The sequence below is a fragment of the Tinamus guttatus genome, unplaced genomic scaffold (genome assembly GCF_059628265.1).
Source record: "Tinamus guttatus ecotype Peru unplaced genomic scaffold, ASM5962826v1 Tinamus_guttatus_pri_ptg000227l, whole genome shotgun sequence".
NCBI classification, from domain to species: domain Eukaryota; kingdom Metazoa; phylum Chordata; class Aves; order Tinamiformes; family Tinamidae; genus Tinamus; species Tinamus guttatus.
The window spans coordinates 3,039,432-3,064,668 of NW_028288761.1; the positions used below are offsets into that span (position 1 = coordinate 3,039,432).

A 25,237-nucleotide genomic window follows, 5' to 3' on the forward strand; every position below is an offset into this window, starting at 1 on the left:
CTTGGCAGACAAGCCCAAGGTTTATGATCCAGGAGCCCCACTGTGTTGCAGCAGCTATGACGGGTTGGTGCAACTTTTCTGGCCTGTCAGTCTGCAAGGCCTTGCCTCTGCTTCCCCGCTGTTGTCCTAGCCAAAGTGTTCTGCACAGTTATAGAGTTCCTGTCTCAACTAGGCCTGTCCAGCAGCTGCTTGGAGCATTGGGAAAGCAGGCCATTGCCTGGATGTTGCCGGATTGTTGCTGGTGGGATGGAAATGTGCTGCAAGGCCAGCATGGTCAAGGCCATGCTGCCTACTGTCTGTCCTCTGTACAAGAAGTGCTGTTGACCAGGGTCTGTCAGAAAAGACCTAGAGTTGCCGGGAGGCCCCGGTATCATCCTGGCCGTGGCTGAGACGCCCCCCTTGGCAAGGCTTAGTGAGGTGCCATCCAGAGCAGTGAGGTGAGGAGAGGAAGGGAGAACTGGACAAAGGAGTGGGGGAGAAGCGGCGTGAACTTGATTAGTGAATGTCGGGGGACAGCGAGGATGAAGCTGATAATGTGGACCAACCTTGCCTGCCAGCGTGTCTGTCTGCATTTTCCCCACAGCTACCGGGCACTGCAGGAACTTGCGCTTAGTTGGCCATCCTCACCTATCCATGGGCATGTGAGCGTGCCAAGAATGTAGGTTGTCCTGGCAGGGCAGAGAGAGAAGGAAGTGGCCCTGCCCTCACTGGCAATTCTGCTTTTCTTTCTTTTCAGAGACCCTTACAGCCTGCAACTTCTCCTGCACGTTTGACGTTGACTTCTGTGAGTGGGTCCAGGCAGATGACAGCAGCATTGACTGGATAAGGCACAAGGGGCCAACACCGTCACCAGATACTGGCCCTTCCTACGACCACACGACAGGAGGTAGGAAGAGCAGTTGGTGCATGGTGGTGCTTCGGGCAGAGGGTTATCGCTGGAGAAAGGGGGCGGAGGCTCTTCTGGAAGAAGCCCAGGCTCCATGCTTCCTAGTCTTGATGCAGAGCTGCTTGTGACAGCCTTGTCAGGGCCAGGCCCTTGCTTTTGGAAGCCTTGCAGCCCATGGTGTGGCCTGGACAGGCAAGGGTCTACTGTGTAGGGGGGGAGGGGTGCAAAGCTTGATGGCCAGATTCTTGCAGGGGTGTCTGTGAGCAGATGCTGGCTTCTCAAAAAAAATGATAATGAGTGAAAGGTGCGGAGTCATGCTAGGATTATGGTGATGCTTTGGAGAGCCTTTGTCTCTCTGGAAGAGATGGAGATGGTGTACGTCAGTGTGTCTTGTGCTTTGTTTCAGACGGTTACTACATCTACCTGCAAGGCAGTAACGCACTCCCCGGTTTTGTGGCTCACCTGGTCAGCCCGGTGTGCAATTCGGAAGGACCGCACTGCTTCCGCTTCTGGTATCACATGTACGGAGTGGCTCAAACAATGGCCCTGCGGGTGTACGTGGCTCAGAACGACCAGCTGGTGGAGATCTGGAGCAGTGTTGGGAACCACGGGGACAGATGGAACTTGGGAGAAGTCACAGTGCAAAGCACAGGAAACATGCAGGTACGGCAGGGGCATCCTCACGGCTCTCTGAGGTGGACCGTGCATTGAAATGGCACAAGCGGAGCACCGAAACCTGCCTGGAGTTAACGTTTAATGCTGGAAACCAACCCTTTTTCCTAGATTATCCTTGAAGGAGAATGGGGTGAAGACTTCCGGAGCGATATAGCATTGGATGATCTGTCCATCGAGAAGGGATACTGCCCAGGTGTGTTTCCTATGCAGGGAAGGGTGGGTTGAGGGAAAGTCATTGCTTGTTTGGTCAGTCTGTGTAGTTGCTGCCCTGAAAAGGAGCTTCTGAGGCAGCCGCAAGTCTGCATGTGCGCTGTCTCTCCCATAGGCGATGGGCCTACGTCATCACCAGGCCCCAGCACCATTACTCCTTCATCAGGGAGCCCGACACCAACACCCGTGCCAGGCTCAGGTGAATAGAGCAGAGCAGTCCTGGGGCTGCAGTGCTTTGTGCAGGGTGGGCAGGGCAGAAGAGGCACCAAGAGCCGTTTAATGGAACGCTTCCTCTGGCCTTCCCTCTCTCAGGGACCTGTGAGGTAGAAGGAGACCCTCACTACCACACGTTCGACAACCAACTGCACCACTTCATGGGCACCTGCACCTACACCCTCTCCAAGCTATGTGAGAGCAACAGCTCCCTGCCCTACTTCAACGTGGAAGCAGCCAACGAGTACAGGGGAAGCAACACGCGTGTGTCCTACGTCCAGTACGTGGACGTAGATGTGTCTGGCCATCGCATAAGGCTGGGGAAGGGCGGAGTGGTGACGGTAAGGCCAAGGGGGACCCCCGGTGGGGCGGTGCGAGGAGAGAGCGCCGTGCCAAATGGTTTGCCACCACCCTGCCTTGGCTTCTGTCCTTCCAGGTCAACGGAGTGGAAGAGGTCGTGCCCTTCAGCCCCTCAACAGGCGTGCAGGTGTCGTCCAGCGGCTTCTACACTGTGGTCTCTACAGACTTTGGCTTGCGAGTGAAGTTTGATGGGAATCATCGGGTGGAAGTGACGCTCCCCAGTGCCTTTGGGCAGAAGGTCTGTGGCATGTGTGGGAACTACAACGGGGTGGCAGCAGACGACTTCCTGAACCCGGACGGGGTGCTGGAGCCAGACTCCACCAGCCTGGGCAACAGCTGGCAGGTGTCCAACGATAGCAGGTGCGTGGCCCCCGGCCCCTCTGGGAATGAGTCCGTCGCAGTGGGGAGGGTGAGAGTCCAAGAGAAGCGCACGGATAACACAGGGGCCCTTCTCCCTCCCTTTCCACAGCTGCTCCCCCGGAACAACGCCCAGCCCCGCCTGCAACGAGACGGACAAGCAAGTCATTAGCAGCAGTCGCTTCTGCGGTCTCCTCACTGACCCCAGCGGCCCGTTTGAGCAGTGCCAAGCTGTCCTGAGCCCCAGCGCTTACTTTGACACCTGTCTGTATGACCTGTGTGAGCTGGGGCTGGATCACGGGGTCCTGTGCAACAGCTTGCAGTCCTATGCAGACGCCTGCCAGGCCCTTGGTGTGAAGATCCCCGCATGGAGGAACGCAACCTTCTGCCGTAAGTCAGCACACAAAAATTGCACTGCATCCTGGACCCTCTTTGGCCATAATCTTCTTGATTCAGGAGATGTATTTTAATTCAGAAAGAGGTTTTCCAAGGAGTTATAAAATGCAATTTCCCTGTGCTGCCTGATGACAGCTGGAGGACCCTTTGTTGGTTGAGTTCATATGCAGTTCTTTCCCAGTCAGGAGGCATAATAAAGCAGTGGCTGTGGGGAATAAGATTCCTAAATATGCGGCAACCGCTTGCTAGACTTCAGAGAATTCTTGCTGGAGAAATCCTAATGATTGCCCTTATATTCCATTTCTCTGCACAGCTATCGAGTGTCCAGCCAACAGCCACTATGAGCCATGTGCAGCAGCCTGCCCTGCTACCTGTTATAATCCTATGGCTCCGGTCACTTGCAGCCTGCCGTGCGTGGAGGGCTGCGTGTGTGACAGCGGGTACCTGCTCTACAATGACCGCTGCGTGCCCAGCCAGCAGTGCGGCTGTTGGCACAACGGGCAGCACTACCCCGTGAACTCGGAGTTCTGGACGGACAACACCTGCTCCTCCAAGTGCACGTGTCCGGGGCGTGGGAGCAAAGTGCAGTGCTCCGATGCCTCGTGCCCGGCAGACCAGTACTGTGGGGTGCAGAACGGGAAACCCGACTGCTTGCCGTACTCTTACGGCATCTGCCACATCCACGGGGACCCTCACTACAACACCTTTGACAGTGTGACGCACGACTTCATGGGCAACTGCACCTACACTCTGGCCAAAGTGTGCTCCAATGGCACCTCGCTGCCCCACTTCAATATTGAGGCCAAGAACGAGCAGCGTGGCAACCCCACGGTGTCCTACGTGCGTGAAGTCCTGGTGGAGGTGTACGGAGAACGCATTGCGATTGTCAAGAACGAGTGGAGCCAAGTGCTGGTAGGGAGCAGGGCTGGCCAGAGGGTGGTGTGTCGGCCAGGGGCAGGTGGCTTTTCTTGGCAGGCTCTTGCCCGAACTGGACTCTTTGGTCTCAGGTGTGGGTGGGCTCCCCGCAGAGCACTGGGGCACTGTCTCCCTGGTGTTTGCATTGCGGAAGGGCTGTAGGAGGAAGAAGGGGAGAGGGAATGTGGCCAGTGAAGAGCAGAGGTCCCGCGCAGGGCAGGAAAGGGCAAGGCTGGCCAAGCGTGAGAGGCGCGTGCGTGTGAGGGGCGCGTGGGCACCGGTGTGCCATGGCAGGTTCTGGGGCCTGTTTGCCGCGTGAGGGAGGCCTCACGGAGGCTGTGTGCAAGGGCCCATTGGGTTGTGTCTGCCCTAGGTGAACGGGGAGCGCCGGACCCTGCCGGTGAGCGCAGCGGGAGGCGCCATCAGAGTGAGCGTGAGCGGCCTCTACATCGTGCTGGAGACGGACTTCGGCCTGACAGTGTCCTACGACGCCGACCACTCGGTGGAGGTGAAGGTGCCCACAACCTACTTCAACCTGACGTGTGGCCTGTGCGGGAACTTCAACAGCCTGCGACAGGACGATTACATGATGCCCAATGGGCAGCAAGCTGCCAACTCCAACGAGCTGGGAGAGAGCTGGAAGGTCCCCAGTGGGGACGATGACCCCTACTGTGGTGTCCCCGAGGAGCCTGAACCCTGCAACTCTGAGGAGGAGGAGCTCTACCAGTCGGACGTCTTCTGCGGCCTGCTGACCGCCAGGCCGGGCTCCTTTGAGAACTGCCATGCCGTGATCAACCCGCAGAGCTACTTTGATGCGTGCTTGTACGACCTTTGTGCCCTGAGCGGTGGGCAGGAGGTGCTGTGCGCTGCTCTGGAGGCCTATGCTGCCGCGTGCCAGGGAGCAGGCGTGACTCTTCTGCCCTGGAGGAATGCCACCTTCTGCCGTGAGTGCCTGTCTTGGCTTTCCCCTAGGAAATCTTGGCTCCCCTGTGTGCCAGGCCTGTGGCCACAGCATTGCTCACTTTAGCCTTCCCTTTCCCAGAAAGCAGGCCTTCTTCTGGAGGGCTTTTCTCCTCCTAATTGTCCTCATCCCCTTGCAGCCCTGCTGTGCCCTGACAACACCTACTATGACCCTTGCATGAGCGGCTGTCCTGCCACGTGCGTCGACCGAGAAGCCCCACAGAACTGCTCCAAGCCGTGCATGGAGGGCTGTGCGTGCGCCTCTGGCTTTTTGCTCAGTGGAGACACCTGTGTGGCCGAGGCCCACTGTGGCTGCCTCTTTGAGGGCAACTACTACAGCGTGAGTGAAAGCCCCAGCCCAGCTTGTCTCCCTGCCAGGGCACTGCTGTTCCGCTCTTTCCCTGCCTGACGCGCTGGTGCTCTGTGTTTCTCTGCGTGCAGGAGGGCGAGCTCTCTGTGAACGAGAACTGCAGTCGCCAGTGCCGCTGTGAAGGCAACGGCCAGATGGTTTGCTCGCCACTGTCCTGTGGCGAGGATGAGGTCTGCAAGATCCAGAATGGCCACCGAGGCTGTTACCCAGCCAGCACTGCTCTCTGCCACATCTACGGAGACCCGCATTACAGCACGTTCGATGGGAAGCTTCACCACTTCCAGGGCTCTTGCAACTACACAGTGGTGACGGGCTGCGGCAACTCCTCCGTTGGGTTCACGGTCACCACCCGCAATGAGCACCGCGGCAGCCCGAGCTGGACAGCCCTTAACTCTGTGGCGCTCTCCGTGGAAGGCCTCCACATCACCCTGCAGAAGAACAAGGCTGTCTACGTAAGCCCCTGCGTTTCAGACTTCGCAACCACTGTCTCCCCAAGTCTCATTCATTGGTTGTTTTTGCCTGCTGGTTTCCTTTCAGGAAAACATGTTGGCTATTTGAGATGTCAAGAAGGGCTCGATATCCCCTGAGCCCGAGGGTGTGCTCACGGAAGAGCACGGTGGGTCTGTGTGTGGGGAGGACATGACTGCAAGCACAGAACAGACCGTGTGCTTGCAGAGCCTGAGCCTGTGTGTGCCGCATGGAGAGTGGCTGCTGTGGTTGTACGTCTGGGCAGGGCTTCCCATGCCATGAGCACTTCTGCGTGCCTGGGCCCTGGCACCATGGCAGCAAAGAGCACTGACCTTTCAGTGGAGAGCACCTGCTGACGTTCCTCCCTCTCTCTCTCCTGCATTCAGATCAATGGTTTCCTGGCGTCCCTGCCTGCTTCTCCTATCCCCAGCGTGACCATTTCCCTGAGTGGCTCCTACGTGCAAGTTTCTACCGGGCTGGGCCTGCAGCTGCAGTTCAACGGGGACCAGGAGCTCCTGGTGAGGGTGTCTGAGAAGCACAAGGGCAAGCTGTGCGGCCTGTGTGGGACGTACACCGGGAGCCAGCAGGATGACTTCATGAGACCTGATGGGGTGATAGCGCCTGATTTCAATGACTTTGGAGCCAGCTGGATGGTTCCGGACAAGGACTGGCCGTGAGTCCTTGCCCTCTAGCGTGATAACCGATGATGAGGAGGGAGTGTGGGAGACGGCAGCTGTGGGTGGAGCAAGGAGGGAGGTTCAGGAATGTCTGGAAACAGTCCAGGAGGGGTGGAGGTGGTGGTGGGAAGGCCTCCAAGGTGAGGTAGAAGCTGCAGTGCAGCAGACCTGTGACCCTTGTGACTGCCCCGCTTTGCCCCATCCACCCCTGGCATGTCCCTCCCGCGAATGGATTCCAGCCGTGTGGCGGCTCCCCTTTACCCCGAGGGGTAGCTCACTAGTGTCTGGGCCTCGCTCTGGAGCAAGAGGGGTTCATGGTGCTTTCTCAGCATGGGCGCTGTGCTCTGGGGTTCTTGGTGACCTCTAGGCAGTGCTTGCATCCCACACTGCACAGCTCCCCTCCCTGTCCCCAGGCAGAGTGGACTGTGGGGTGGGCACGATGCTCTTCCTGAGCTGTCATGGTGCCAGCTTCCTTAGCCCTTGTTTTTTGTCTGCCTGATGCCAGAGCGGAGAATGGTGACTGTGTGTCCCATCCCTAACCCTTGCAAACGAAACCTGGAGTGGGGGAGAGCTGCTTTCTCAGCATAGGATCTGGGCTCCAGAAGCTGACGCTCTGCATGGGGAAGAAGTCACCAAATGGTGTGACGGGAGTTTGCAAGCTGCTGTGATCTCAACGGTGTCCATGTGCTTTGTAGGTGTGACCCAACCAACTTGCCATCTGTGTCATGCTCCCCGTCCCAGGAGGAGGCAGCTAACAAGCAGTGTGCAATCCTCACACAACTCGGTGGCCCGTTCCAGCCATGCCATGCGGTTGTGCCACCCCAGTCCTACTTTGAGAGCTGTGTCTATGACCAGTGTGGCACCAACAGCAGCACGGAGCAGCTGTGCAGTGACCTGGAGGCCTACGCTACGGCCTGCACCCAGGCAGGAGTCACTTTGGGAGACTGGAGCGCTGGCACCGTCTGTGGTAAATGTCCTGTTTGTGTTTGTGTTCAAGAGCCAGCGAGCAGGAAGACTCTCCATGAACACATACTCTGTGGGTGTGAGAGTAGCTGTAACTTGGTTCTTGGCAGACAAGCCCAAGGTTTATGATCCAGGAGCCCCACTGTGTTGCAGCAGCTATGACGGGTTGGTGCAACTTTTCTGGCCTGTCAGTCTGCAAGGCCTTGTCTCTGCTTCCCCGCTGTTGTCCTAGCCAAAGTGTTCTGCACAGTTATAGAGTTCCTGTCTCAACTAGGCCTGTCCAGCAGCTGCTTGGAGCATTGGGAAAGCAGGCCATTGCCTGGATGTTGCCGGATTGTTGCTGGTGGATGCTGCCTACTGTCTGTCCCTCTGTACAAGAAGTGCTTGTTGACCAGGGTCTGTCAGAAAAAGACCTAGAGTTGCCGGGAGGCCCCGGTATCATCCCTGGCCGTGGCTGAGACGCCCCCCTTTGGCAAAGGCTTAGTGAGGTGCCATCCAGAGCAGTGAGGTGAGGAGAGGAAGGAGAGAACTGGACGAAGGAGTGGGGGAAGAAGCGGCGTGAACTTGATTAAGTGAATGTCGGAGGGACAGCGAGGATGAAGCTGATAATGTGGACCAACCTTGCCCTGCCAGCGTGTCCTGTCTGCATTTTTCCCCACAGCTACCGGGGCACTGCAGGAACTTGCGCTTAGTTGGCCATCCTCACCTATCCATGGGGCAATGTGAGCGTGCCAAAGAATGTAGGTTGTCCCTGGCAGGGCAGAGAGAGAGAAGGAAGTGGCCCTGCCCTCACTGGCAATTCTGCTTTTCTTTCTTTTCAGAGACCCTTACAGCCTGCAACTTCTCCTGCACGTTTGACGTTGACTTCTGTGAGTGGGTCCAGGCAGATGACAGCAGCATTGACTGGATAAGGCACAAGGGCGCCAACACCGTCACCAGATTACTGGCCCCTTCCTACGACCACACGACAGGAGGTAGGAAGAGCAGTTGGTGCATGGTGGTGCTTCGGGCAGAGGGTTATCGCTGGAGAAAGGGGGCGGGAGGCTCTTCTGGAAGAAAGCCCAGGCTCCATGCTTCCTAGTCTTGATGCAGAGCTGCTTGTGACAGCCTTGTCAGGGCCAGGCCCTTGCTTTTGGAAGCCTTGCAGCCCAATGGTTGTGGCACTGGACAGGCAAGGGTCTCTACTGTGTAGGGGGAGGGGAGGGGTGCAAAGCTTGATGGCCAGATTCTTGCAGGGGGTGTCTGTGAGCAGATGCTGGCTTCTCAAAAAAAAATGATAATGAGTGAAAGGTTGCGGAGTCATGCTAGGATTTATGGTGATGCTTTGGAGAGCCTTTGTCTCTCTGGAAGAGATGGAGATGGTGTACGTCAGTGTGTCTTGTGCTTTGTTTCAGACGGTTACTACATCTACCTGCAAGGCAGTAACGCACTCCCCGGTTTTGTGGCTCACCTGGTCAGCCCGGTGTGCAATTCGGAAGGACCGCACTGCTTCCGCTTCTGGTATCACATGTACGGAGTGGCTCAAACAATGGCCCTGCGGGTGTACGTGGCTCAGAACGACCAGCTGGTGGAGATCTGGAGCAGTGTTGGGAACCACGGGGACAGATGGAACTTGGGAGAAGTCACAGTGCAAAGCACAGGAAACATGCAGGTACGGCAGGGGCATCCTCACGGCTCTCTGAGGTGGACCGTGCATTGAAATGGCACAAGCGGAGCACCGAAACCTGCCTGGAGTTAACGTTTAATGCTGGAAACCAACCCTTTTTCCTAGATTATCCTTGAAGGAGAATGGGGTGAAGACTTCCGGAGCGATATAGCATTGGATGATCTGTCCATCGAGAAGGGATACTGCCCAGGTGTGTTTCCTATGCAGGGAAGGGTGGGTTGAGGGAAAGTCATTGCTTGTTTGGTCAGTCTGTGTAGTTGCTGCCCTGAAAAGGAGCTTCTGAGGCAGCCGCAAGTCTGCATGTGCGCTGTCTCTCCCATAGGCGATGGGCCTACGTCATCACCAGGCCCCAGCACCATTACTCCTTCATCAGGGAGCCCGACACCAACACCCGTGCCAGGCTCAGGTGAATAGAGCAGAGCAGTCCTGGGGCTGCAGTGCTTTGTGCAGGGTGGGCAGGGCAGAAGAGGCACCAAGAGCCGTTTAATGGAACGCTTCCTCTGGCCTTCCCTCTCTCAGGGACCTGTGAGGTAGAAGGAGACCCTCACTACCACACGTTCGACAACCAACTGCACCACTTCATGGGCACCTGCACCTACACCCTCTCCAAGCTATGTGAGAGCAACAGCTCCCTGCCCTACTTCAACGTGGAAGCAGCCAACGAGTACAGGGGAAGCAACACGCGTGTGTCCTACGTCCAGTACGTGGACGTAGATGTGTCTGGCCATCGCATAAGGCTGGGGAAGGGCGGAGTGGTGACGGTAAGGCCAAGGGGGACCCCCGGTGGGGCGGTGCGAGGAGAGAGCGCCGTGCCAAATGGTTTGCCACCACCCTGCCTTGGCTTCTGTCCTTCCAGGTCAACGGAGTGGAAGAGGTCGTGCCCTTCAGCCCCTCAACAGGCGTGCAGGTGTCGTCCAGCGGCTTCTACACTGTGGTCTCTACAGACTTTGGCTTGCGAGTGAAGTTTGATGGGAATCATCGGGTGGAAGTGACGCTCCCCAGTGCCTTTGGGCAGAAGGTCTGTGGCATGTGTGGGAACTACAACGGGGTGGCAGCAGACGACTTCCTGAACCCGGACGGGGTGCTGGAGCCAGACTCCACCAGCCTGGGCAACAGCTGGCAGGTGTCCAACGATAGCAGGTGCGTGGCCCCCGGCCCCTCTGGGAATGAGTCCGTCGCAGTGGGGAGGGTGAGAGTCCAAGAGAAGCGCACGGATAACACAGGGGCCCTTCTCCCTCCCTTTCCACAGCTGCTCCCCCGGAACAACGCCCAGCCCCGCCTGCAACGAGACGGACAAGCAAGTCATTAGCAGCAGTCGCTTCTGCGGTCTCCTCACTGACCCCAGCGGCCCGTTTGAGCAGTGCCAAGCTGTCCTGAGCCCCAGCGCTTACTTTGACACCTGTCTGTATGACCTGTGTGAGCTGGGGCTGGATCACGGGGTCCTGTGCAACAGCTTGCAGTCCTATGCAGACGCCTGCCAGGCCCTTGGTGTGAAGATCCCCGCATGGAGGAACGCAACCTTCTGCCGTAAGTCAGCACACAAAAATTGCACTGCATCCTGGACCCTCTTTGGCCATAATCTTCTTGATTCAGGAGATGTATTTTAATTCAGAAAGAGGTTTTCCAAGGAGTTATAAAATGCAATTTCCCTGTGCTGCCTGATGACAGCTGGAGGACCCTTTGTTGGTTGAGTTCATATGCAGTTCTTTCCCAGTCAGGAGGCATAATAAAGCAGTGGCTGTGGGGAATAAGATTCCTAAATATGCGGCAACCGCTTGCTAGACTTCAGAGAATTCTTGCTGGAGAAATCCTAATGATTGCCCTTATATTCCATTTCTCTGCACAGCTATCGAGTGTCCAGCCAACAGCCACTATGAGCCATGTGCAGCAGCCTGCCCTGCTACCTGTTATAATCCTATGGCTCCGGTCACTTGCAGCCTGCCGTGCGTGGAGGGCTGCGTGTGTGACAGCGGGTACCTGCTCTACAATGACCGCTGCGTGCCCAGCCAGCAGTGCGGCTGTTGGCACAACGGGCAGCACTACCCCGTGAACTCGGAGTTCTGGACGGACAACACCTGCTCCTCCAAGTGCACGTGTCCGGGGCGTGGGAGCAAAGTGCAGTGCTCCGATGCCTCGTGCCCGGCAGACCAGTACTGTGGGGTGCAGAACGGGAAACCCGACTGCTTGCCGTACTCTTACGGCATCTGCCACATCCACGGGGACCCTCACTACAACACCTTTGACAGTGTGACGCACGACTTCATGGGCAACTGCACCTACACTCTGGCCAAAGTGTGCTCCAATGGCACCTCGCTGCCCTACTTCAATATTGAGGCCAAGAACGAGCAGCGTGGCAACCCCACGGTGTCCTACGTGCGTGAAGTCCTGGTGGAGGTGTACGGAGAACGCATTGCGATTGTCAAGAACGAGCGGAGCCAAGTGCTGGTAGGGAGCAGGGCTGGCCAGAGGGTGGTGTGTCGGCCAGGGGCAGGTGGCTTTTCTTGGCAGGCTCTTGCCCGAACTGGACTCTTTGGTCCCAGGTGTGGGTGGGCTCCCCGCAGAGCACTGGGGCACTGTCTCCCTGGTGTTTGCATTGCGGAAGGGCTGTAGGAGGAAGAAGGGGAGAGGGACTGTGGCCAGTGAAGAGCAGAGGTCCCGCGCAGGGCAGGAAAGGGCAAGGCTGGCCAAGCGTGAGAGGCGCGTGCGTGTGAGGGGCGTGTGGGCACCGGTGTGCCATGGCAGGTTCTGGGGCCTGTTTGCCGCGTGAGGGAGGCCTCACGGAGGCTGTGTGCAAGGGCCCATTGGGTTGTGTCTGCCCTAGGTGAACGGGGAGCGCCGGACCCTGCCGGTGAGCGCAGCGGGAGGCGCCATCAGAGTGAGCGTGAGCGGCCTCTACATCGTGCTGGAGACGGACTTCAGCCTGACAGTGTCCTACGACGCCGACCACTCGGTGGAGGTGAAGGTGCCCACAACCTACTTCAACCTGACGTGTGGCCTGTGCGGGAACTTCAACAGCCTGCGACAGGACGATTACATGATGCCCAATGGGCAGCAAGCTGCCAACTCCAACGAGCTGGGAGAGAGCTGGAAGGTCCCCAGTGGGGACGATGACCCCTACTGTGGTGTCCCCGAGGAGCCTGAACCCTGCAACTCTGAGGAGGAGGAGCTCTACCAGTCGGACGTCTTCTGCGGCCTGCTGACCGCCAGGCCGGGCTCCTTTGAGAACTGCCATGCCGTGATCAACCCGCAGAGCTACTTTGATGCGTGCTTGTACGACCTTTGTGCCCTGAGCGGTGGGCAGGAGGTGCTGTGCGCTGCTCTGGAGGCCTATGCTGCCGCGTGCCAGGGAGCAGGCGTGACTCTTCTGCCCTGGAGGAATGCCACCTTCTGCCGTGAGTGCCTGTCTTGGCTTTCCCCTAGGAAATCTTGGCTCCCCTGTGTGCCAGGCCTGTGGCCACAGCATTGCTCACTTTAGCCTTCCCTTTCCCAGAAAGCAGGCCTTCTTCTGGAGGGCTTTTCTCCTCCTAATTGTCCTCATCCCCTTGCAGCCCTGCTGTGCCCTGACAACACCTACTATGACCCTTGCATGAGCGGCTGTCCTGCCACGTGCGTCGACCGAGAAGCCCCACAGAACTGCTCCAAGCCGTGCATGGAGGGCTGTGCGTGCGCCTCTGGCTTTTTGCTCAGTGGAGACACCTGTGTGGCCGAGGCCCACTGTGGCTGCCTCTTTGAGGGCAACTACTACAGCGTGAGTGAAAGCCCCAGCCCAGCTTGTCTCCCTGCCAGGGCACTGCTGTTCCGCTCTTTCCCTGCCTGACGCGCTGGTGCTCTGTGTTTCTCTGCGTGCAGGAGGGCGAGCTCTCTGTGAACGAGAACTGCAGTCGCCAGTGCCGCTGTGAAGGCAACGGCCAGATGGTTTGCTCGCCACTGTCCTGTGGCGAGGATGAGGTCTGCAAGATCCAGAATGGCCACCGAGGCTGTTACCCAGCCAGCACTGCTCTCTGCCACATCTACGGAGACCCGCATTACAGCACGTTCGATGGGAAGCTTCACCACTTCCAGGGCTCTTGCAACTACACAGTGGTGACGGGCTGCGGCAACTCCTCCGTTGGGTTCACGGTCACCACCCGCAATGAGCACCGCGGCAGCCCGAGCTGGACAGCCCTTAACTCTGTGGCGCTCTCCGTGGAAGGCCTCCACATCACCCTGCAGAAGAACAAGGCTGTCTACGTAAGCCCCTGCGTTTCAGACTTCGCAACCACTGTCTCCCCAAGTCTCATTCATTGGTTGTTTTTGCCTGCTGGTTTCCTTTCAGGAAAACATGTTGGCTATTTGAGATGTCAAGAAGGGCTCGATATCCCCTGAGCCCGAGGGTGTGCTCACGGAAGAGCACGGTGGGTCTGTGTGTGGGGAGGACATGACTGCAAGCACAGAACAGACCGTGTGCTTGCAGAGCCTGAGCCTGTGTGTGCCGCATGGAGAGTGGCTGCTGTGGTTGTACGTCTGGGCAGGGCTTCCCATGCCATGAGCACTTCTGCGTGCCTGGGCCCTGGCACCATGGCAGCAAAGAGCACTGACCTTTCAGTGGAGAGCACCTGCTGACGTTCCTCCCTCTCTCTCTCCTGCATTCAGATCAATGGTTTCCTGGCGTCCCTGCCTGCTTCTCCTATCCCCAGCGTGACCATTTCCCTGAGTGGCTCCTACGTGCAAGTTTCTACCGGGCTGGGCCTGCAGCTGCAGTTCAACGGGGACCAGGAGCTCCTGGTGAGGGTGTCTGAGAAGCACAAGGGCAAGCTGTGCGGCCTGTGTGGGACGTACACCGGGAGCCAGCAGGATGACTTCATGAGACCTGATGGGGTGATAGCGCCTGATTTCAATGACTTTGGAGCCAGCTGGATGGTTCCGGACAAGGACTGGCCGTGAGTCCTTGCCCTCTAGCGTGATAACCGATGATGAGGAGGGAGTGTGGGAGACGGCAGCTGTGGGTGGAGCAAGGAGGGAGGTTCAGGAATGTCTGGAAACAGTCCAGGAGGGGTGGAGGTGGTGGTGGGAAGGCCTCCAAGGTGAGGTAGAAGCTGCAGTGCAGCAGACCTGTGACCCTTGTGACTGCCCCGCTTTGCCCCATCCACCCCTGGCATGTCCCTCCCGCGAATGGATTCCAGCCGTGTGGCGGCTCCCCTTTACCCCGAGGGGTAGCTCACTAGTGTCTGGGCCTCGCTCTGGAGCAAGAGGGGTTCATGGTGCTTTCTCAGCATGGGCGCTGTGCTCTGGGGTTCTTGGTGACCTCTAGGCAGTGCTTGCATCCCACACTGCACAGCTCCCCTCCCTGTCCCCAGGCAGAGTGGACTGTGGGGTGGGCACGATGCTCTTCCTGAGCTGTCATGGTGCCAGCTTCCTTAGCCCTTGTTTTTTGTCTGCCTGATGCCAGAGCGGAGAATGGTGACTGTGTGTCCCATCCCTAACCCTTGCAAACGAAACCTGGAGTGGGGGAGAGCTGCTTTCTCAGCATAGGATCTGGGCTCCAGAAGCTGACGCTCTGCATGGGGAAGAAGTCACCAAATGGTGTGACGGGAGTTTGCAAGCTGCTGTGATCTCAACGGTGTCCATGTGCTTTGTAGGTGTGACCCAACCAACTTGCCATCTGTGTCATGCTCCCCGTCCCAGGAGGAGGCAGCTAACAAGCAGTGTGCAATCCTCACACAACTCGGTGGCCCGTTCCAGCCATGCCATGCGGTTGTGCCACCCCAGTCCTACTTTGAGAGCTGTGTCTATGACCAGTGTGGCACCAACAGCAGCACGGAGCAGCTGTGCAGTGACCTGGAGGCCTACGCTACGGCCTGCACCCAGGCAGGAGTCACTTTGGGAGACTGGAGCGCTGGCACCGTCTGTGGTAAATGTCCTGTTTGTGTTTGTGTTCAAGAGCCAGCGAGCAGGAAGACTCTCCATGAACACATACTCTGTGGGTGTGAGAGTAGCTGTAACTTGGTTCTTGGCAGACAAGCCCAAGGTTTATGATCCAGGAGCCCCACTGTGTTGCAGCAGCTATGACGGGTTGGTGCAACTTTTCTGGCCTGTCAGTCTGCAAGGCCTTGTCTCTGCTTCCCCGCTGTTGTCCTAGCCAAAGTGTTCTGCACAGTTATAGAGTTCCTGTCTCAACTAGGCCTGTCCAGCAGCTGCTTGGAGCATTGGGAAAGCAGGCCATTGCCTGGATGTTGCCGGATTGTTGCTGGTGGGATGGAAATGTGCTGCAAGGCCAGCATGGTCAAGGCCATGCTGCCTACTGTCTGTCCTCTGTACAAGAAGTGCTGTTGACCAGGGTCTGTCAGAAAAGACCTAGAGTTGCCGGGAGGCCCCGGTATCATCCTGGCCGTGGCTGAGACGCCCCCCTTGGCAAGGCTTAGTGAGGTGCCATCCAGAGCAGTGAGGTGAGGAGAGGAAGGGAGAACTGGACGAAGGAGTGGGGGAGAAGCGGCGTGAACTTGATTAGTGAATGTCGGGGGACAGCGAGGATGAAGCTGATAATGTGGACCAACCTTGCCTGCCAGCGTGTCTGTCTGCATTTTCCCCACAGCTACCGGGCACTGCAGGAACTTGCGCTTAGTTGGCCATCCTCACCTATCCATGGGCATGTGAGCGTGCCAAGAATGTAGGTTGTCCTGGCAGGGCAGAGAGAGAAGGAAGTGGCCCTGCCCTCACTGGCAATTCTGCTTTTCTTTCTTTTCAGAGACCCTTACAGCCTGCAACTTCTCCTGCACGTTTGACGTTGACTTCTGTGAGTGGGTCCAGGCAGATGACAGCAGCATTGACTGGATAAGGCACAAGGGGCCAACACCGTCACCAGATACTGGCCCTTCCTACGACCACACGACAGGAGGTAGGAAGAGCAGTTGGTGCATGGTGGTGCTTCGGGCAGAGGGTTATCGCTGGAGAAAGGGGGCGGAGGCTCTTCTGGAAGAAGCCCAGGCTCCATGCTTCCTAGTCTTGATGCAGAGCTGCTTGTGACAGCCTTGTCAGGGCCAGGCCCTTGCTTTTGGAAGCCTTGCAGCCCATGGTGTGGCCTGGACAGGCAAGGGTCTACTGTGTAGGGGGGGAGGGGTGCAAAGCTTGATGGCCAGATTCTTGCAGGGGTGTCTGTGAGCAGATGCTGGCTTCTCAAAAAAAATGATAATGAGTGAAAGGTGCGGAGTCATGCTAGGATTATGGTGATGCTTTGGAGAGCCTTTGTCTCTCTGGAAGAGATGGAGATGGTGTACGTCAGTGTGTCTTGTGCTTTGTTTCAGACGGTTACTACATCTACCTGCAAGGCAGTAACGCACTCCCCGGTTTTGTGGCTCACCTGGTCAGCCCGGTGTGCAATTCGGAAGGACCGCACTGCTTCCGCTTCTGGTATCACATGTACGGAGTGGCTCAAACAATGGCCCTGCGGGTGTACGTGGCTCAGAACGACCAGCTGGTGGAGATCTGGAGCAGTGTTGGGAACCACGGGGACAGATGGAACTTGGGAGAAGTCACAGTGCAAAGCACAGGAAACATGCAGGTACGGCAGGGGCATCCTCACGGCTCTCTGAGGTGGACCGTGCATTGAAATGGCACAAGCGGAGCACCGAAACCTGCCTGGAGTTAACGTTTAATGCTGGAAACCAACCCTTTTTCCTAGATTATCCTTGAAGGAGAATGGGGTGAAGACTTCCGGAGCGATATAGCATTGGATGATCTGTCCATCGAGAAGGGATACTGCCCAGGTGTGTTTCCTATGCAGGGAAGGGTGGGTTGAGGGAAAGTCATTGCTTGTTTGGTCAGTCTGTGTAGTTGCTGCCCTGAAAAGGAGCTTCTGAGGCAGCCGCAAGTCTGCATGTGCGCTGTCTCTCCCATAGGCGATGGGCCTACGTCATCACCAGGCCCCAGCACCATTACTCCTTCATCAGGGAGCCCGACACCAACACCCGTGCCAGGCTCAGGTGAATAGAGCAGAGCAGTCCTGGGGCTGCAGTGCTTTGTGCAGGGTGGGCAGGGCAGAAGAGGCACCAAGAGCCGTTTAATGGAACGCTTCCTCTGGCCTTCCCTCTCTCAGGGACCTGTGAGGTAGAAGGAGACCCTCACTACCACACGTTCGACAACCAACTGCACCACTTCATGGGCACCTGCACCTACACCCTCTCCAAGCTATGTGAGAGCAACAGCTCCCTGCCCTACTTCAACGTGGAAGCAGCCAACGAGTACAGGGGAAGCAACACGCGTGTGTCCTACGTCCAGTACGTGGACGTAGATGTGTCTGGCCATCGCATAAGGCTGGGGAAGGGCGGAGTGGTGACGGTAAGGCCAAGGGGGACCCCCGGTGGGGCGGTGCGAGGAGAGAGCGCCGTGCCAAATGGTTTGCCACCACCCTGCCTTGGCTTCTGTCCTTCCAGGTCAACGGAGTGGAAGAGGTCGTGCCCTTCAGCCCCTCAACAGGCGTGCAGGTGTCGTCCAGCGGCTTCTACACTGTGGTCTCTACAGACTTTGGCTTGCGAGTGAAGTTTGATGGGAATCATCGGGTGGAAGTGACGCTCCCCAGTGCCTTTGGGCAGAAGGTCTGTGGCATGTGTGGGAACTACAACGGGGTGGCAGCAGACGACTTCCTGAACCCGGACGGGGTGCTGGAGCCAGACTCCACCAGCCTGGGCAACAGCTGGCAGGTGTCCAACGATAGCAGGTGCGTGGCCCCCGGCCCCTCTGGGAATGAGTCCGTCGCAGTGGGGAGGGTGAGAGTCCAAGAGAAGCGCACGGATAACACAGGGGCCCTTCTCCCTCCCTTTCCACAGCTGCTCCCCCGGAACAACGCCCAGCCCCGCCTGCAACGAGACGGACAAGCAAGTCATTAGCAGCAGTCGCTTCTGCGGTCTCCTCACTGACCCCAGCGGCCCGTTTGAGCAGTGCCAAGCTGTCCTGAGCCCCAGCGCTTACTTTGACACCTGTCTGTATGACCTGTGTGAGCTGGGGCTGGATCACGGGGTCCTGTGCAACAGCTTGCAGTCCTATGCAGACGCCTGCCAGGCCCTTGGTGTGAAGATCCCCGCATGGAGGAACGCAACCTTCTGCCGTAAGTCAGCACACAAAAATTGCACTGCATCCTGGACCCTCTTTGGCCATAATCTTCTTGATTCAGGAGATGTATTTTAATTCAGAAAGAGGTTTTCCAAGGAGTTATAAAATGCAATTTCCCTGTGCTGCCTGATGACAGCTGGAGGACCCTTTGTTGGTTGAGTTCATATGCAGTTCTTTCCCAGTCAGGAGGCATAATAAAGCAGTGGCTGTGGGGAATAAGATTCCTAAATATGCGGCAACCGCTTGCTAGACTTCAGAGAATTCTTGCTGGAGAAATCCTAATGATTGCCCTTATATTCCATTTCTCTGCACAGCTATCGAGTGTCCAGCCAACAGCCACTATGAGCCATGTGCAGCAGCCTGCCCTGCTACCTGTTATAATCCTATGGCTCCGGTCACTTGCAGCCTGCCGTGCGTGGAGGGCTGCGTGTGTGACAGCGGGTACCTGCTCTACAATGACCGCTGCGTGCCCAGCCAGCAGTGCGGCTGTTGGCACAACGGGCAGCACTACCCCGTGAACTCGGAGTTCTGGACGGACAACACCTGCTCCTCCAAGTGCACGTGTCCAGGGCGCGGGAGCAAAGTGCAGTGCTCCGATGCCTCGTGCCCGGCAGACCAGTACTGTGGGGTGCAGAACGGGAAACCCGACTGCTTGCCGTACTCTTACGGCATCTGCCACATCCACGGGGACCCTCACTACAACACCTTTGACAGTGTGACGCACGACTTCATGGGCAACTGCACCTACACTCTGGCCAAAGTGTGCTCCAATGGCACCTCGCTGCCCTACTTCAATATTGAGGCCAAGAACGAGCAGCGTGGCAACCCCACGGTGTCCTACGTGCGTGAAGTCCTGGTGGAGGTGTACGGAGAACGCATTGCGATTGTCAAGAACGAGCGGAGCCAAGTGCTGGTAGGGAGCAGGGCTGGCCAGAGGGTGGTGTGTCGGCCAGGGGCAGGTGGCTTTTCTTGGCAGGCTCTTGCCCGAACTGGACTCTTTGGTCCCAGGTGTGGGTGGGCTCCCCGCAGAGCACTGGGGCACTGTCTCCCTGGTGTTTGCATTGCGGAAGGGCTGTAGGAGGAAGAAGGGGAGAGGGACTGTGGCCAGTGAAGAGCAGAGGTCCCGCGCAGGGCAGGAAAGGGCAAGGCTGGCCAAGCGTGAGAGGCGCGTGCGTGTGAGGGGCGTGTGGGCACCGGTGTGCCATGGCAGGTTCTGGGGCCTGTTTGCCGCGTGAGGGAGGCCTCACGGAGGCTGTGTGCAAGGGCCCATTGGGTTGTGTCTGCCCTAGGTGAACGGGGAGCGCCGGACCCTGCCGGTGAGCGCAGCGGGAGGCGCCATCAGAGTGAGCGTGAGCGGCCTCTACATCGTGCTGGAGACGGACTTCAGCCTGACAGTGTCCTACGACGCCGACCACTCGGTGGAGGTGAAGGTGCCCACAACCTACTTCAACCTGACGTGTGGCCTGTGCGGGAACTTCAACAGCCTGCGACAGGACGATTACATGATGCCCAATGGGCAGCAAGCTGCCAACTCCAACGAGCTGGGAGAGAGCTGGAAGGTCCCCAGTGGGGACGATGACCCCTACTGTGGTGTCCCCGAGGAGCCTGAACCCTGCAACTCTGAGGAGGAGGAGCTCTACCAGTCGGACGTCTTCTGCGGCCTGCTGACCGCCAGGCCGGGCTCCTTTGAGAACTGCCATGCCGTGATCAACCCGCAGAGCTACTTTGATGCGTGCTTGTACGACCTTTGTGCCCTGAGCGGTGGGCAGGAGGTGCTGTGCGCTGCTCTGGAGGCCTATGCTGCCGCGTGCCAGGGAGCAGGCGTGACTCTTCTGCCCTGGAGGAATGCCACCTTCTGCCGTGAGTGCCTGTCTTGGCTTTCCCCTAGGAAATCTTGGCTCCCCTGTGTGCCAGGCCTGTGGCCACAGCATTGCTCACTTTAGCCTTCCCTTTCCCAGAAAGCAGGCCTTCTTCTGGAGGGCTTTTCTCCTCCTAATTGTCCTCATCCCCTTGCAGCCCTGCTGTGCCCTGACAACACCTACTATGACCCTTGCATGAGCGGCTGTCCTGCCACGTGCGTCGACCGAGAAGCCCCACAGAACTGCTCCAAGCCGTGCATGGAGGGCTGTGCGTGCGCCTCTGGCTTTTTGCTCAGTGGAGACACCTGTGTGGCCGAGGCCCACTGTGGCTGCCTCTTTGAGGGCAACTACTACAGCGTGAGTGAAAGCCCCAGCCCAGCTTGTCTCCCTGCCAGGGCACTGCTGTTCCGCTCTTTCCCTGCCTGACGCGCTGGTGCTCTGTGTTTCTCTGCGTGCAGGAGGGCGAGCTCTCTGTGAACGAGAACTGCAGTCGCCAGTGCCGCTGTGAAGGCAACGGCCAGATGGTTTGCTCGCCACTGTCCTGTGGCGAGGATGAGGTCTGCAAGATCCAGAATGGCCACCGAGGCTGTTACCTTCAGAGCACAACATCGACTCCACAAACCGTGCCTCCAACCGCCGGGCCAACCTCGGGTACAATGTTTTTTTTTTTTTTTGCAGCTTTTGTTCTTGGTGGATAAGGGTCCAGGTTGTGTTCATTATGGCCTTCAGCTGAGGCGCAGAGCAGGTGTGGTGGAGGGCCCGCACTCCTCTTTTATTCACTCAACTGTACTCATTGGGCCTGCTGTGATTGCTGCGGCACTTTCTGAGGGGTCACCGTGGGATCCCCGACCTGTGCTCCTATTACTGGCACAGTGGGTTGTTTGGGAAGGGTGAATCATGTACCTGGAGCAATTCTGCCCTGTTGATGCAGATCTTCTCCCGCTCTGTTTGTTGTAGGACCATCAACACCAAAACCCATTGTAACCTCGCCAGAGACCACAGCATGGCCTCCGCATACAGTGCCACCAACAGCCGAGCCGAGCTCAGGTACTGTGGTTTCTCTTCGGCAGCTGTTGCTCTTGGTGGATAAGGGTCCCAGTTGTGTTCATTGTGGCCTTCAGCTGATGCTGTGGCAGCTGTGGTGGAGGGCCTGAACTTCTTGATTCACCCAACGGTACTGGTTGGGCACACCGTGATTGCTGTGGCTCTTTCTGAGGGGTCACTTTTGGATCTCCGACCTGCGCTCCTCCTACTGAAACACTGGGCTGTTTGGGAAGGGTGAACCATGTACCTGGAGCAATTCTGCCTTGTTGATGCAGATCTTCTCCTGCTCTCTTTGTTGTAGGTCCATCAACACCAAAACGCATTGTAACCTCACCAGAGACCACTGCATGGCCTCCGCATACAGTGCCACCAACAGCCGAGCCGAGCTCAGGTACTGTAGTTTCTCTTCAGCATCTGTTGCTCTTGGTGGATAAGGGTCCCAGTTGTGTTCATTGTGGCCTTCAGCTGAGGTGCAGAGCAGCTGTGGTGGAGGGCCTGAACTTCTCCTTGATTCACCCAGCAGTACTGGCTGGGCACACCGTGAATACTATGGCTCTTTCTGAGGGGTCACTGTTGGATCTCCAACCTGTGCTTCTACTACTGGGACAGTGGGCTGTTTGGGAAGGGTGAACTATGTACCTGGAGCAATTCTGCCTTGTTGATGCAGATCTTCTCCTGCTCTGTTTGTTGTAGGACCATCAACACCAAAACCCATCGTAACCTCGCCAGAGACCACAGCATGGCCTCTGCATACAGTGCCACCAACAGCCGAGCCGAGCTCAGGTACTGTAGTTTCTCTTCTGCATCTGTTGCTCTTGGTGGATAAGAGTCCCAGTTGTGTTCATTGTGGCCTTCAGCTGAGGTGCAGAGCAGCTGTGGTGGAGGGCCTGAACTTCTCCTTGATTCACTCAGCGCTACTGGTTGGGCACACCGTGATTGCTGTGGCTCTTTCTGCGGGGTCACCGTTGGATCTCCGACCTGCGCTCCTCCTACTGAAACATTGGGCTCTTTCGGAAGGGTGAACCATGTACCTGGAGCAATTCTGCCTTGTTGATGCAGATCTTCTCCTGCTCTCTTTGTTGTAGGTCCATCAACACCAAAACCCATTATAACCTCGCCAGAGACCACTGCATGGCCTCCGCATACAGTGCCACCAACAGCCGAGCCGAGCTCAGGTACTGTGGTTTCTCTTCAGCATCTGTTGCTCTTGGTGGATAAGGGTCCAAGTTGTGTTCATTGTGGCCTTCAGCTGATGCTGAGGGCAGCTGTGGTGGAGGGCCTGAACTTCTCCTTGATTCACCCCATGCTACTGGTTGGGCACACCGTGAATACTATGGCTCTTTCTGAGAGGTCACTGTTGGATCTCCAACCTGTGCTTCTACTGCTGGGACAGTGGGCTGTTTGGGAAGGGTGAACCATGTACCCGAAGCAATTCTGCCCTGTTGATGCAAATCTTCTCCCGCTCTGTTTGTTGTAGGACCATCAACACCAAAACCCATTGTAACCTCGCCAGAGACCACAGCATGGCCTCCGCATACAGGGCCACCAACAGCTGAGCCGAGCTCAGGTACTGTAGTTTTCTCTTCGGCATCTGTTGCTCTTGGTGGATAAGACTCCCAGTTGTGTTCATTGTGGCCTTCAGCTGATGCTGTGGCAGCTGTGCTGGAGGGCGTGAACTTCTTGATTCACCCAACGGTACTGGTTGGGCACACCGTGATTGCTGTGGCTCTTTCTGAGAGGTCACTTTTGGATCTCCGACCTGCGCTCCTCCTACTGAAACATTGGGCTCTTTGGGAAGGGTGAACCATGTACCTGGAGCAATTCTGCCTTGTTGATGCAGATCTTCTCCTGCTCTCTTTGTTGTAGGTCCATCAACACCAAAACCCATTGTAACCTCGCCAGAGACCACTGCATGGCCTCCGCATACAGTGCCACCAACAGCCGAGCCGAGCTCAGGTACTGTAGTTTCTCTTCTGCATCTGTTGCCCTTGGTGGATAAGGGTCCCAGTTGTGTTCATTGTGGCCTTCAGCTGATGCTGAGGGCAGCTGTGGTGGAGGGCCTGAACTTCTTCTTGATTCACCCAGCAGTACTGGTTGGGCACACCGTGAATACTATGGCTCTTTCTGAGGGGTCACTTTTGGATCTCCAACCTGTGCTTCTACTACTGGGACAGTGGGCTGTTTGGGAAGGGTGAACTATGTACCTGGAGCAATTCTGCCTTGTTGATGCAGATCTTCTCCTGCTCTGTTTGTTGTAGGACCATCAACACCAAAACCCATTGTAACCTCGCCAGAGACCACAGCATGGCCTCCGCATACAGTGCCACCAACAGCCGAGCCGAGCTCAGGTACTGTAGTTTCTCTTCGGCAGCTGTTGCTCTTGGTGGATAAGAGTCCCAGTTGTGTTCATTGTGGCCTTCAGCTGACGCTGAGGGCAGCTGTGGTGGAGGGCGTGAACTTCTTGATTCACCCACCGCTACTGATTGGGCATGCCGTGATTGCTTTGGCTTTCTGAGAGGTCACTGTTGGATCTCCAACCTGTGCCCCTACTACTGGGACAGTGGGCTGTTTGGGAAGGGTGGACCATGTACCCGAAGCAATTCTGCCCTGTTGATGCAGATCTTCTCCTGCTCTGTTTGTTGTAGGACCATCAACACCAAAACCCATCGTAACCTCGCCAGAGACCACAGCATGGCCTCCGCATACAGTGCCACCAACAGCCGAGCCGAGCTCAGGTACTGTAGTTTCTCTTCTGCATCTGTTGCTCTTGGTGGATAAGAGAACCAGTTGTGTTCATTGTGGCCTTCAGCTGAGGTGCAGAGCAGCTGTGGTGGAGGGCCTGAACTTCTCCTTGATTCACTCAGCGCTACTGGTTGGGCACACCGTGATTGCTGTGGCTCTTTCTGCGGGGTCACCGTTGGATCTCCTACCTGTGCTCCTGTTACTGGGACAGTGGGTTGTTTGGGAAGGGTGAACCATGTACCTGGAGCAATTCTGTCTTGTTGACACAGATCTTCTTCTGCTCTGTTTGTTGTAGGACCATCAACACCAAAACCCATCGTAACCTCGACAGAGACCACAGCATGGCCTCCGCATACAGCGCCACCAACAGCCGAGCCGAGCTCAGGTACTGTGGTTTCTCTTTGGCAGCTGTGGCTCTTGGTGGATAAGGGTCCCAGTTTTGTTCATTGCGGCCTTCAGCTGATGCTGAGGGCAGCTGTGGTGGAGGGCCTGAACTTCTTCTTGATTCACCCAGCAGTACTGGTTGGGCACACCGTGAATACTATGGCTCTTTCTGAGGGGTCACTTTTGGATCTCCAACCTGTGCTTCTACTACTGGGACAGTGGGCTGTTTGGGAAGGGTGAACTATGTACCTGGAGCAATTCTGCCTTGTTGATGCAGATCTTCTCCTGCTCTCTTTGTTGTAGGTCCATCAACACCAAAACCCATTGTAACCTCGCCAGAGACCACTGCATGGCCTCCGCATACAGTGCCACCAACAGCCGAGCCGAGCTCAGGTACTGTGGTTTCTCTTCAGCATCTGTTGCCCTTGGTGGATAAGGGTCCAAGTTGTCTTCATTGTGGCCTTCAGCTGATGCTGAGGGCAGCTGTGGTGGAGGGCCTGAACTTCTCCTTGATTCACCCCATGCTATTGGTTGGGCACACCATGAATACTATGGCTCTTTCTGAGAGGTCACTGTTGGATCTCCAACCTGTGCTTCTACTGCTGGGACAGTGGGCTGTTTGGGAAGGGTGAACCATGTACCCGAAGCAATTCTGCCCTGTTGATGCAGATCTTCTCCCGCTCTGTTTGTTGTAGGACCATCAACACCAAAACCCATTGTAACCTCGCCAGAGACCACAGCATGGCCTCCGCATACAGGGCCACCAACAGCCGAGCCGAGCTCAGGTACTGTAGTTTCTCTTCGGCATCTGTTGCTCTTGGTGGATAAGGGTCCCAGTTGTGTTCATTGTGGCCTTCAGCTGAGGTGCAGAGCAGCTGTGGTGGAGGGCCTGAACTTCTCCTTGATTCACCCAGCAGTACTGGCTGGGCACACCGTGAATACTATGGCTCTTTCTGAGGGGTCACTGTTGGATCTCCAACCTGTGCTTCTACTACTGGGACAGTGGGC

The 25,237-nt window shown here is 57.0% G+C and overlaps 1 protein-coding gene across 1 annotated transcript in view; it reads left to right on the top strand.

The window, feature by feature from the left end:
* The window catches only part of LOC104568519 (uncharacterized), a 92,212-nt gene that overhangs the window by 44,374 nt on the left and 22,601 nt on the right, over positions 1–25,237 (top strand). Inside the window, exons 62-109 of the mRNA XM_088525585.1 lie at positions 737–886; positions 1,293–1,549; positions 1,670–1,754; positions 1,887–1,970; positions 2,084–2,325; positions 2,421–2,704; positions 2,814–3,091; positions 3,411–4,009; positions 4,386–4,956; positions 5,113–5,312; positions 5,414–5,794; positions 6,197–6,483; positions 7,183–7,454; positions 8,272–8,424; positions 8,845–9,101; positions 9,222–9,306; positions 9,439–9,522; positions 9,636–9,877; positions 9,973–10,256; positions 10,366–10,643; positions 10,963–11,561; positions 11,938–12,508; positions 12,665–12,864; positions 12,966–13,346; positions 13,749–14,035; positions 14,735–15,006; positions 15,841–15,990; positions 16,397–16,653; positions 16,774–16,858; positions 16,991–17,074; positions 17,188–17,429; positions 17,525–17,808; positions 17,918–18,195; positions 18,515–19,113; positions 19,490–20,060; positions 20,217–20,416; positions 20,518–20,710; positions 20,789–20,804; positions 21,017–21,106; positions 21,405–21,494; positions 21,797–21,886; positions 22,189–22,278; positions 22,970–23,059; positions 23,362–23,451; positions 23,749–23,838; positions 24,141–24,230; positions 24,533–24,622; positions 24,925–25,014. Of these exons, the coding sequence (XP_088381711.1) occupies positions 737–886; positions 1,293–1,549; positions 1,670–1,754; positions 1,887–1,970; positions 2,084–2,325; positions 2,421–2,704; positions 2,814–3,091; positions 3,411–4,009; positions 4,386–4,956; positions 5,113–5,312; positions 5,414–5,794; positions 6,197–6,483; positions 7,183–7,454; positions 8,272–8,424; positions 8,845–9,101; positions 9,222–9,306; positions 9,439–9,522; positions 9,636–9,877; positions 9,973–10,256; positions 10,366–10,643; positions 10,963–11,561; positions 11,938–12,508; positions 12,665–12,864; positions 12,966–13,346; positions 13,749–14,035; positions 14,735–15,006; positions 15,841–15,990; positions 16,397–16,653; positions 16,774–16,858; positions 16,991–17,074; positions 17,188–17,429; positions 17,525–17,808; positions 17,918–18,195; positions 18,515–19,113; positions 19,490–20,060; positions 20,217–20,416; positions 20,518–20,710; positions 20,789–20,804; positions 21,017–21,106; positions 21,405–21,494; positions 21,797–21,886; positions 22,189–22,278; positions 22,970–23,059; positions 23,362–23,451; positions 23,749–23,838; positions 24,141–24,230; positions 24,533–24,622; positions 24,925–25,014 (11,242 nt within the window). The remainder of the gene's footprint in view (positions 1–736; positions 887–1,292; positions 1,550–1,669; positions 1,755–1,886; positions 1,971–2,083; positions 2,326–2,420; positions 2,705–2,813; positions 3,092–3,410; positions 4,010–4,385; positions 4,957–5,112; positions 5,313–5,413; positions 5,795–6,196; positions 6,484–7,182; positions 7,455–8,271; positions 8,425–8,844; positions 9,102–9,221; positions 9,307–9,438; positions 9,523–9,635; positions 9,878–9,972; positions 10,257–10,365; positions 10,644–10,962; positions 11,562–11,937; positions 12,509–12,664; positions 12,865–12,965; positions 13,347–13,748; positions 14,036–14,734; positions 15,007–15,840; positions 15,991–16,396; positions 16,654–16,773; positions 16,859–16,990; positions 17,075–17,187; positions 17,430–17,524; positions 17,809–17,917; positions 18,196–18,514; positions 19,114–19,489; positions 20,061–20,216; positions 20,417–20,517; positions 20,711–20,788; positions 20,805–21,016; positions 21,107–21,404; positions 21,495–21,796; positions 21,887–22,188; positions 22,279–22,969; positions 23,060–23,361; positions 23,452–23,748; positions 23,839–24,140; positions 24,231–24,532; positions 24,623–24,924; positions 25,015–25,237) is intronic.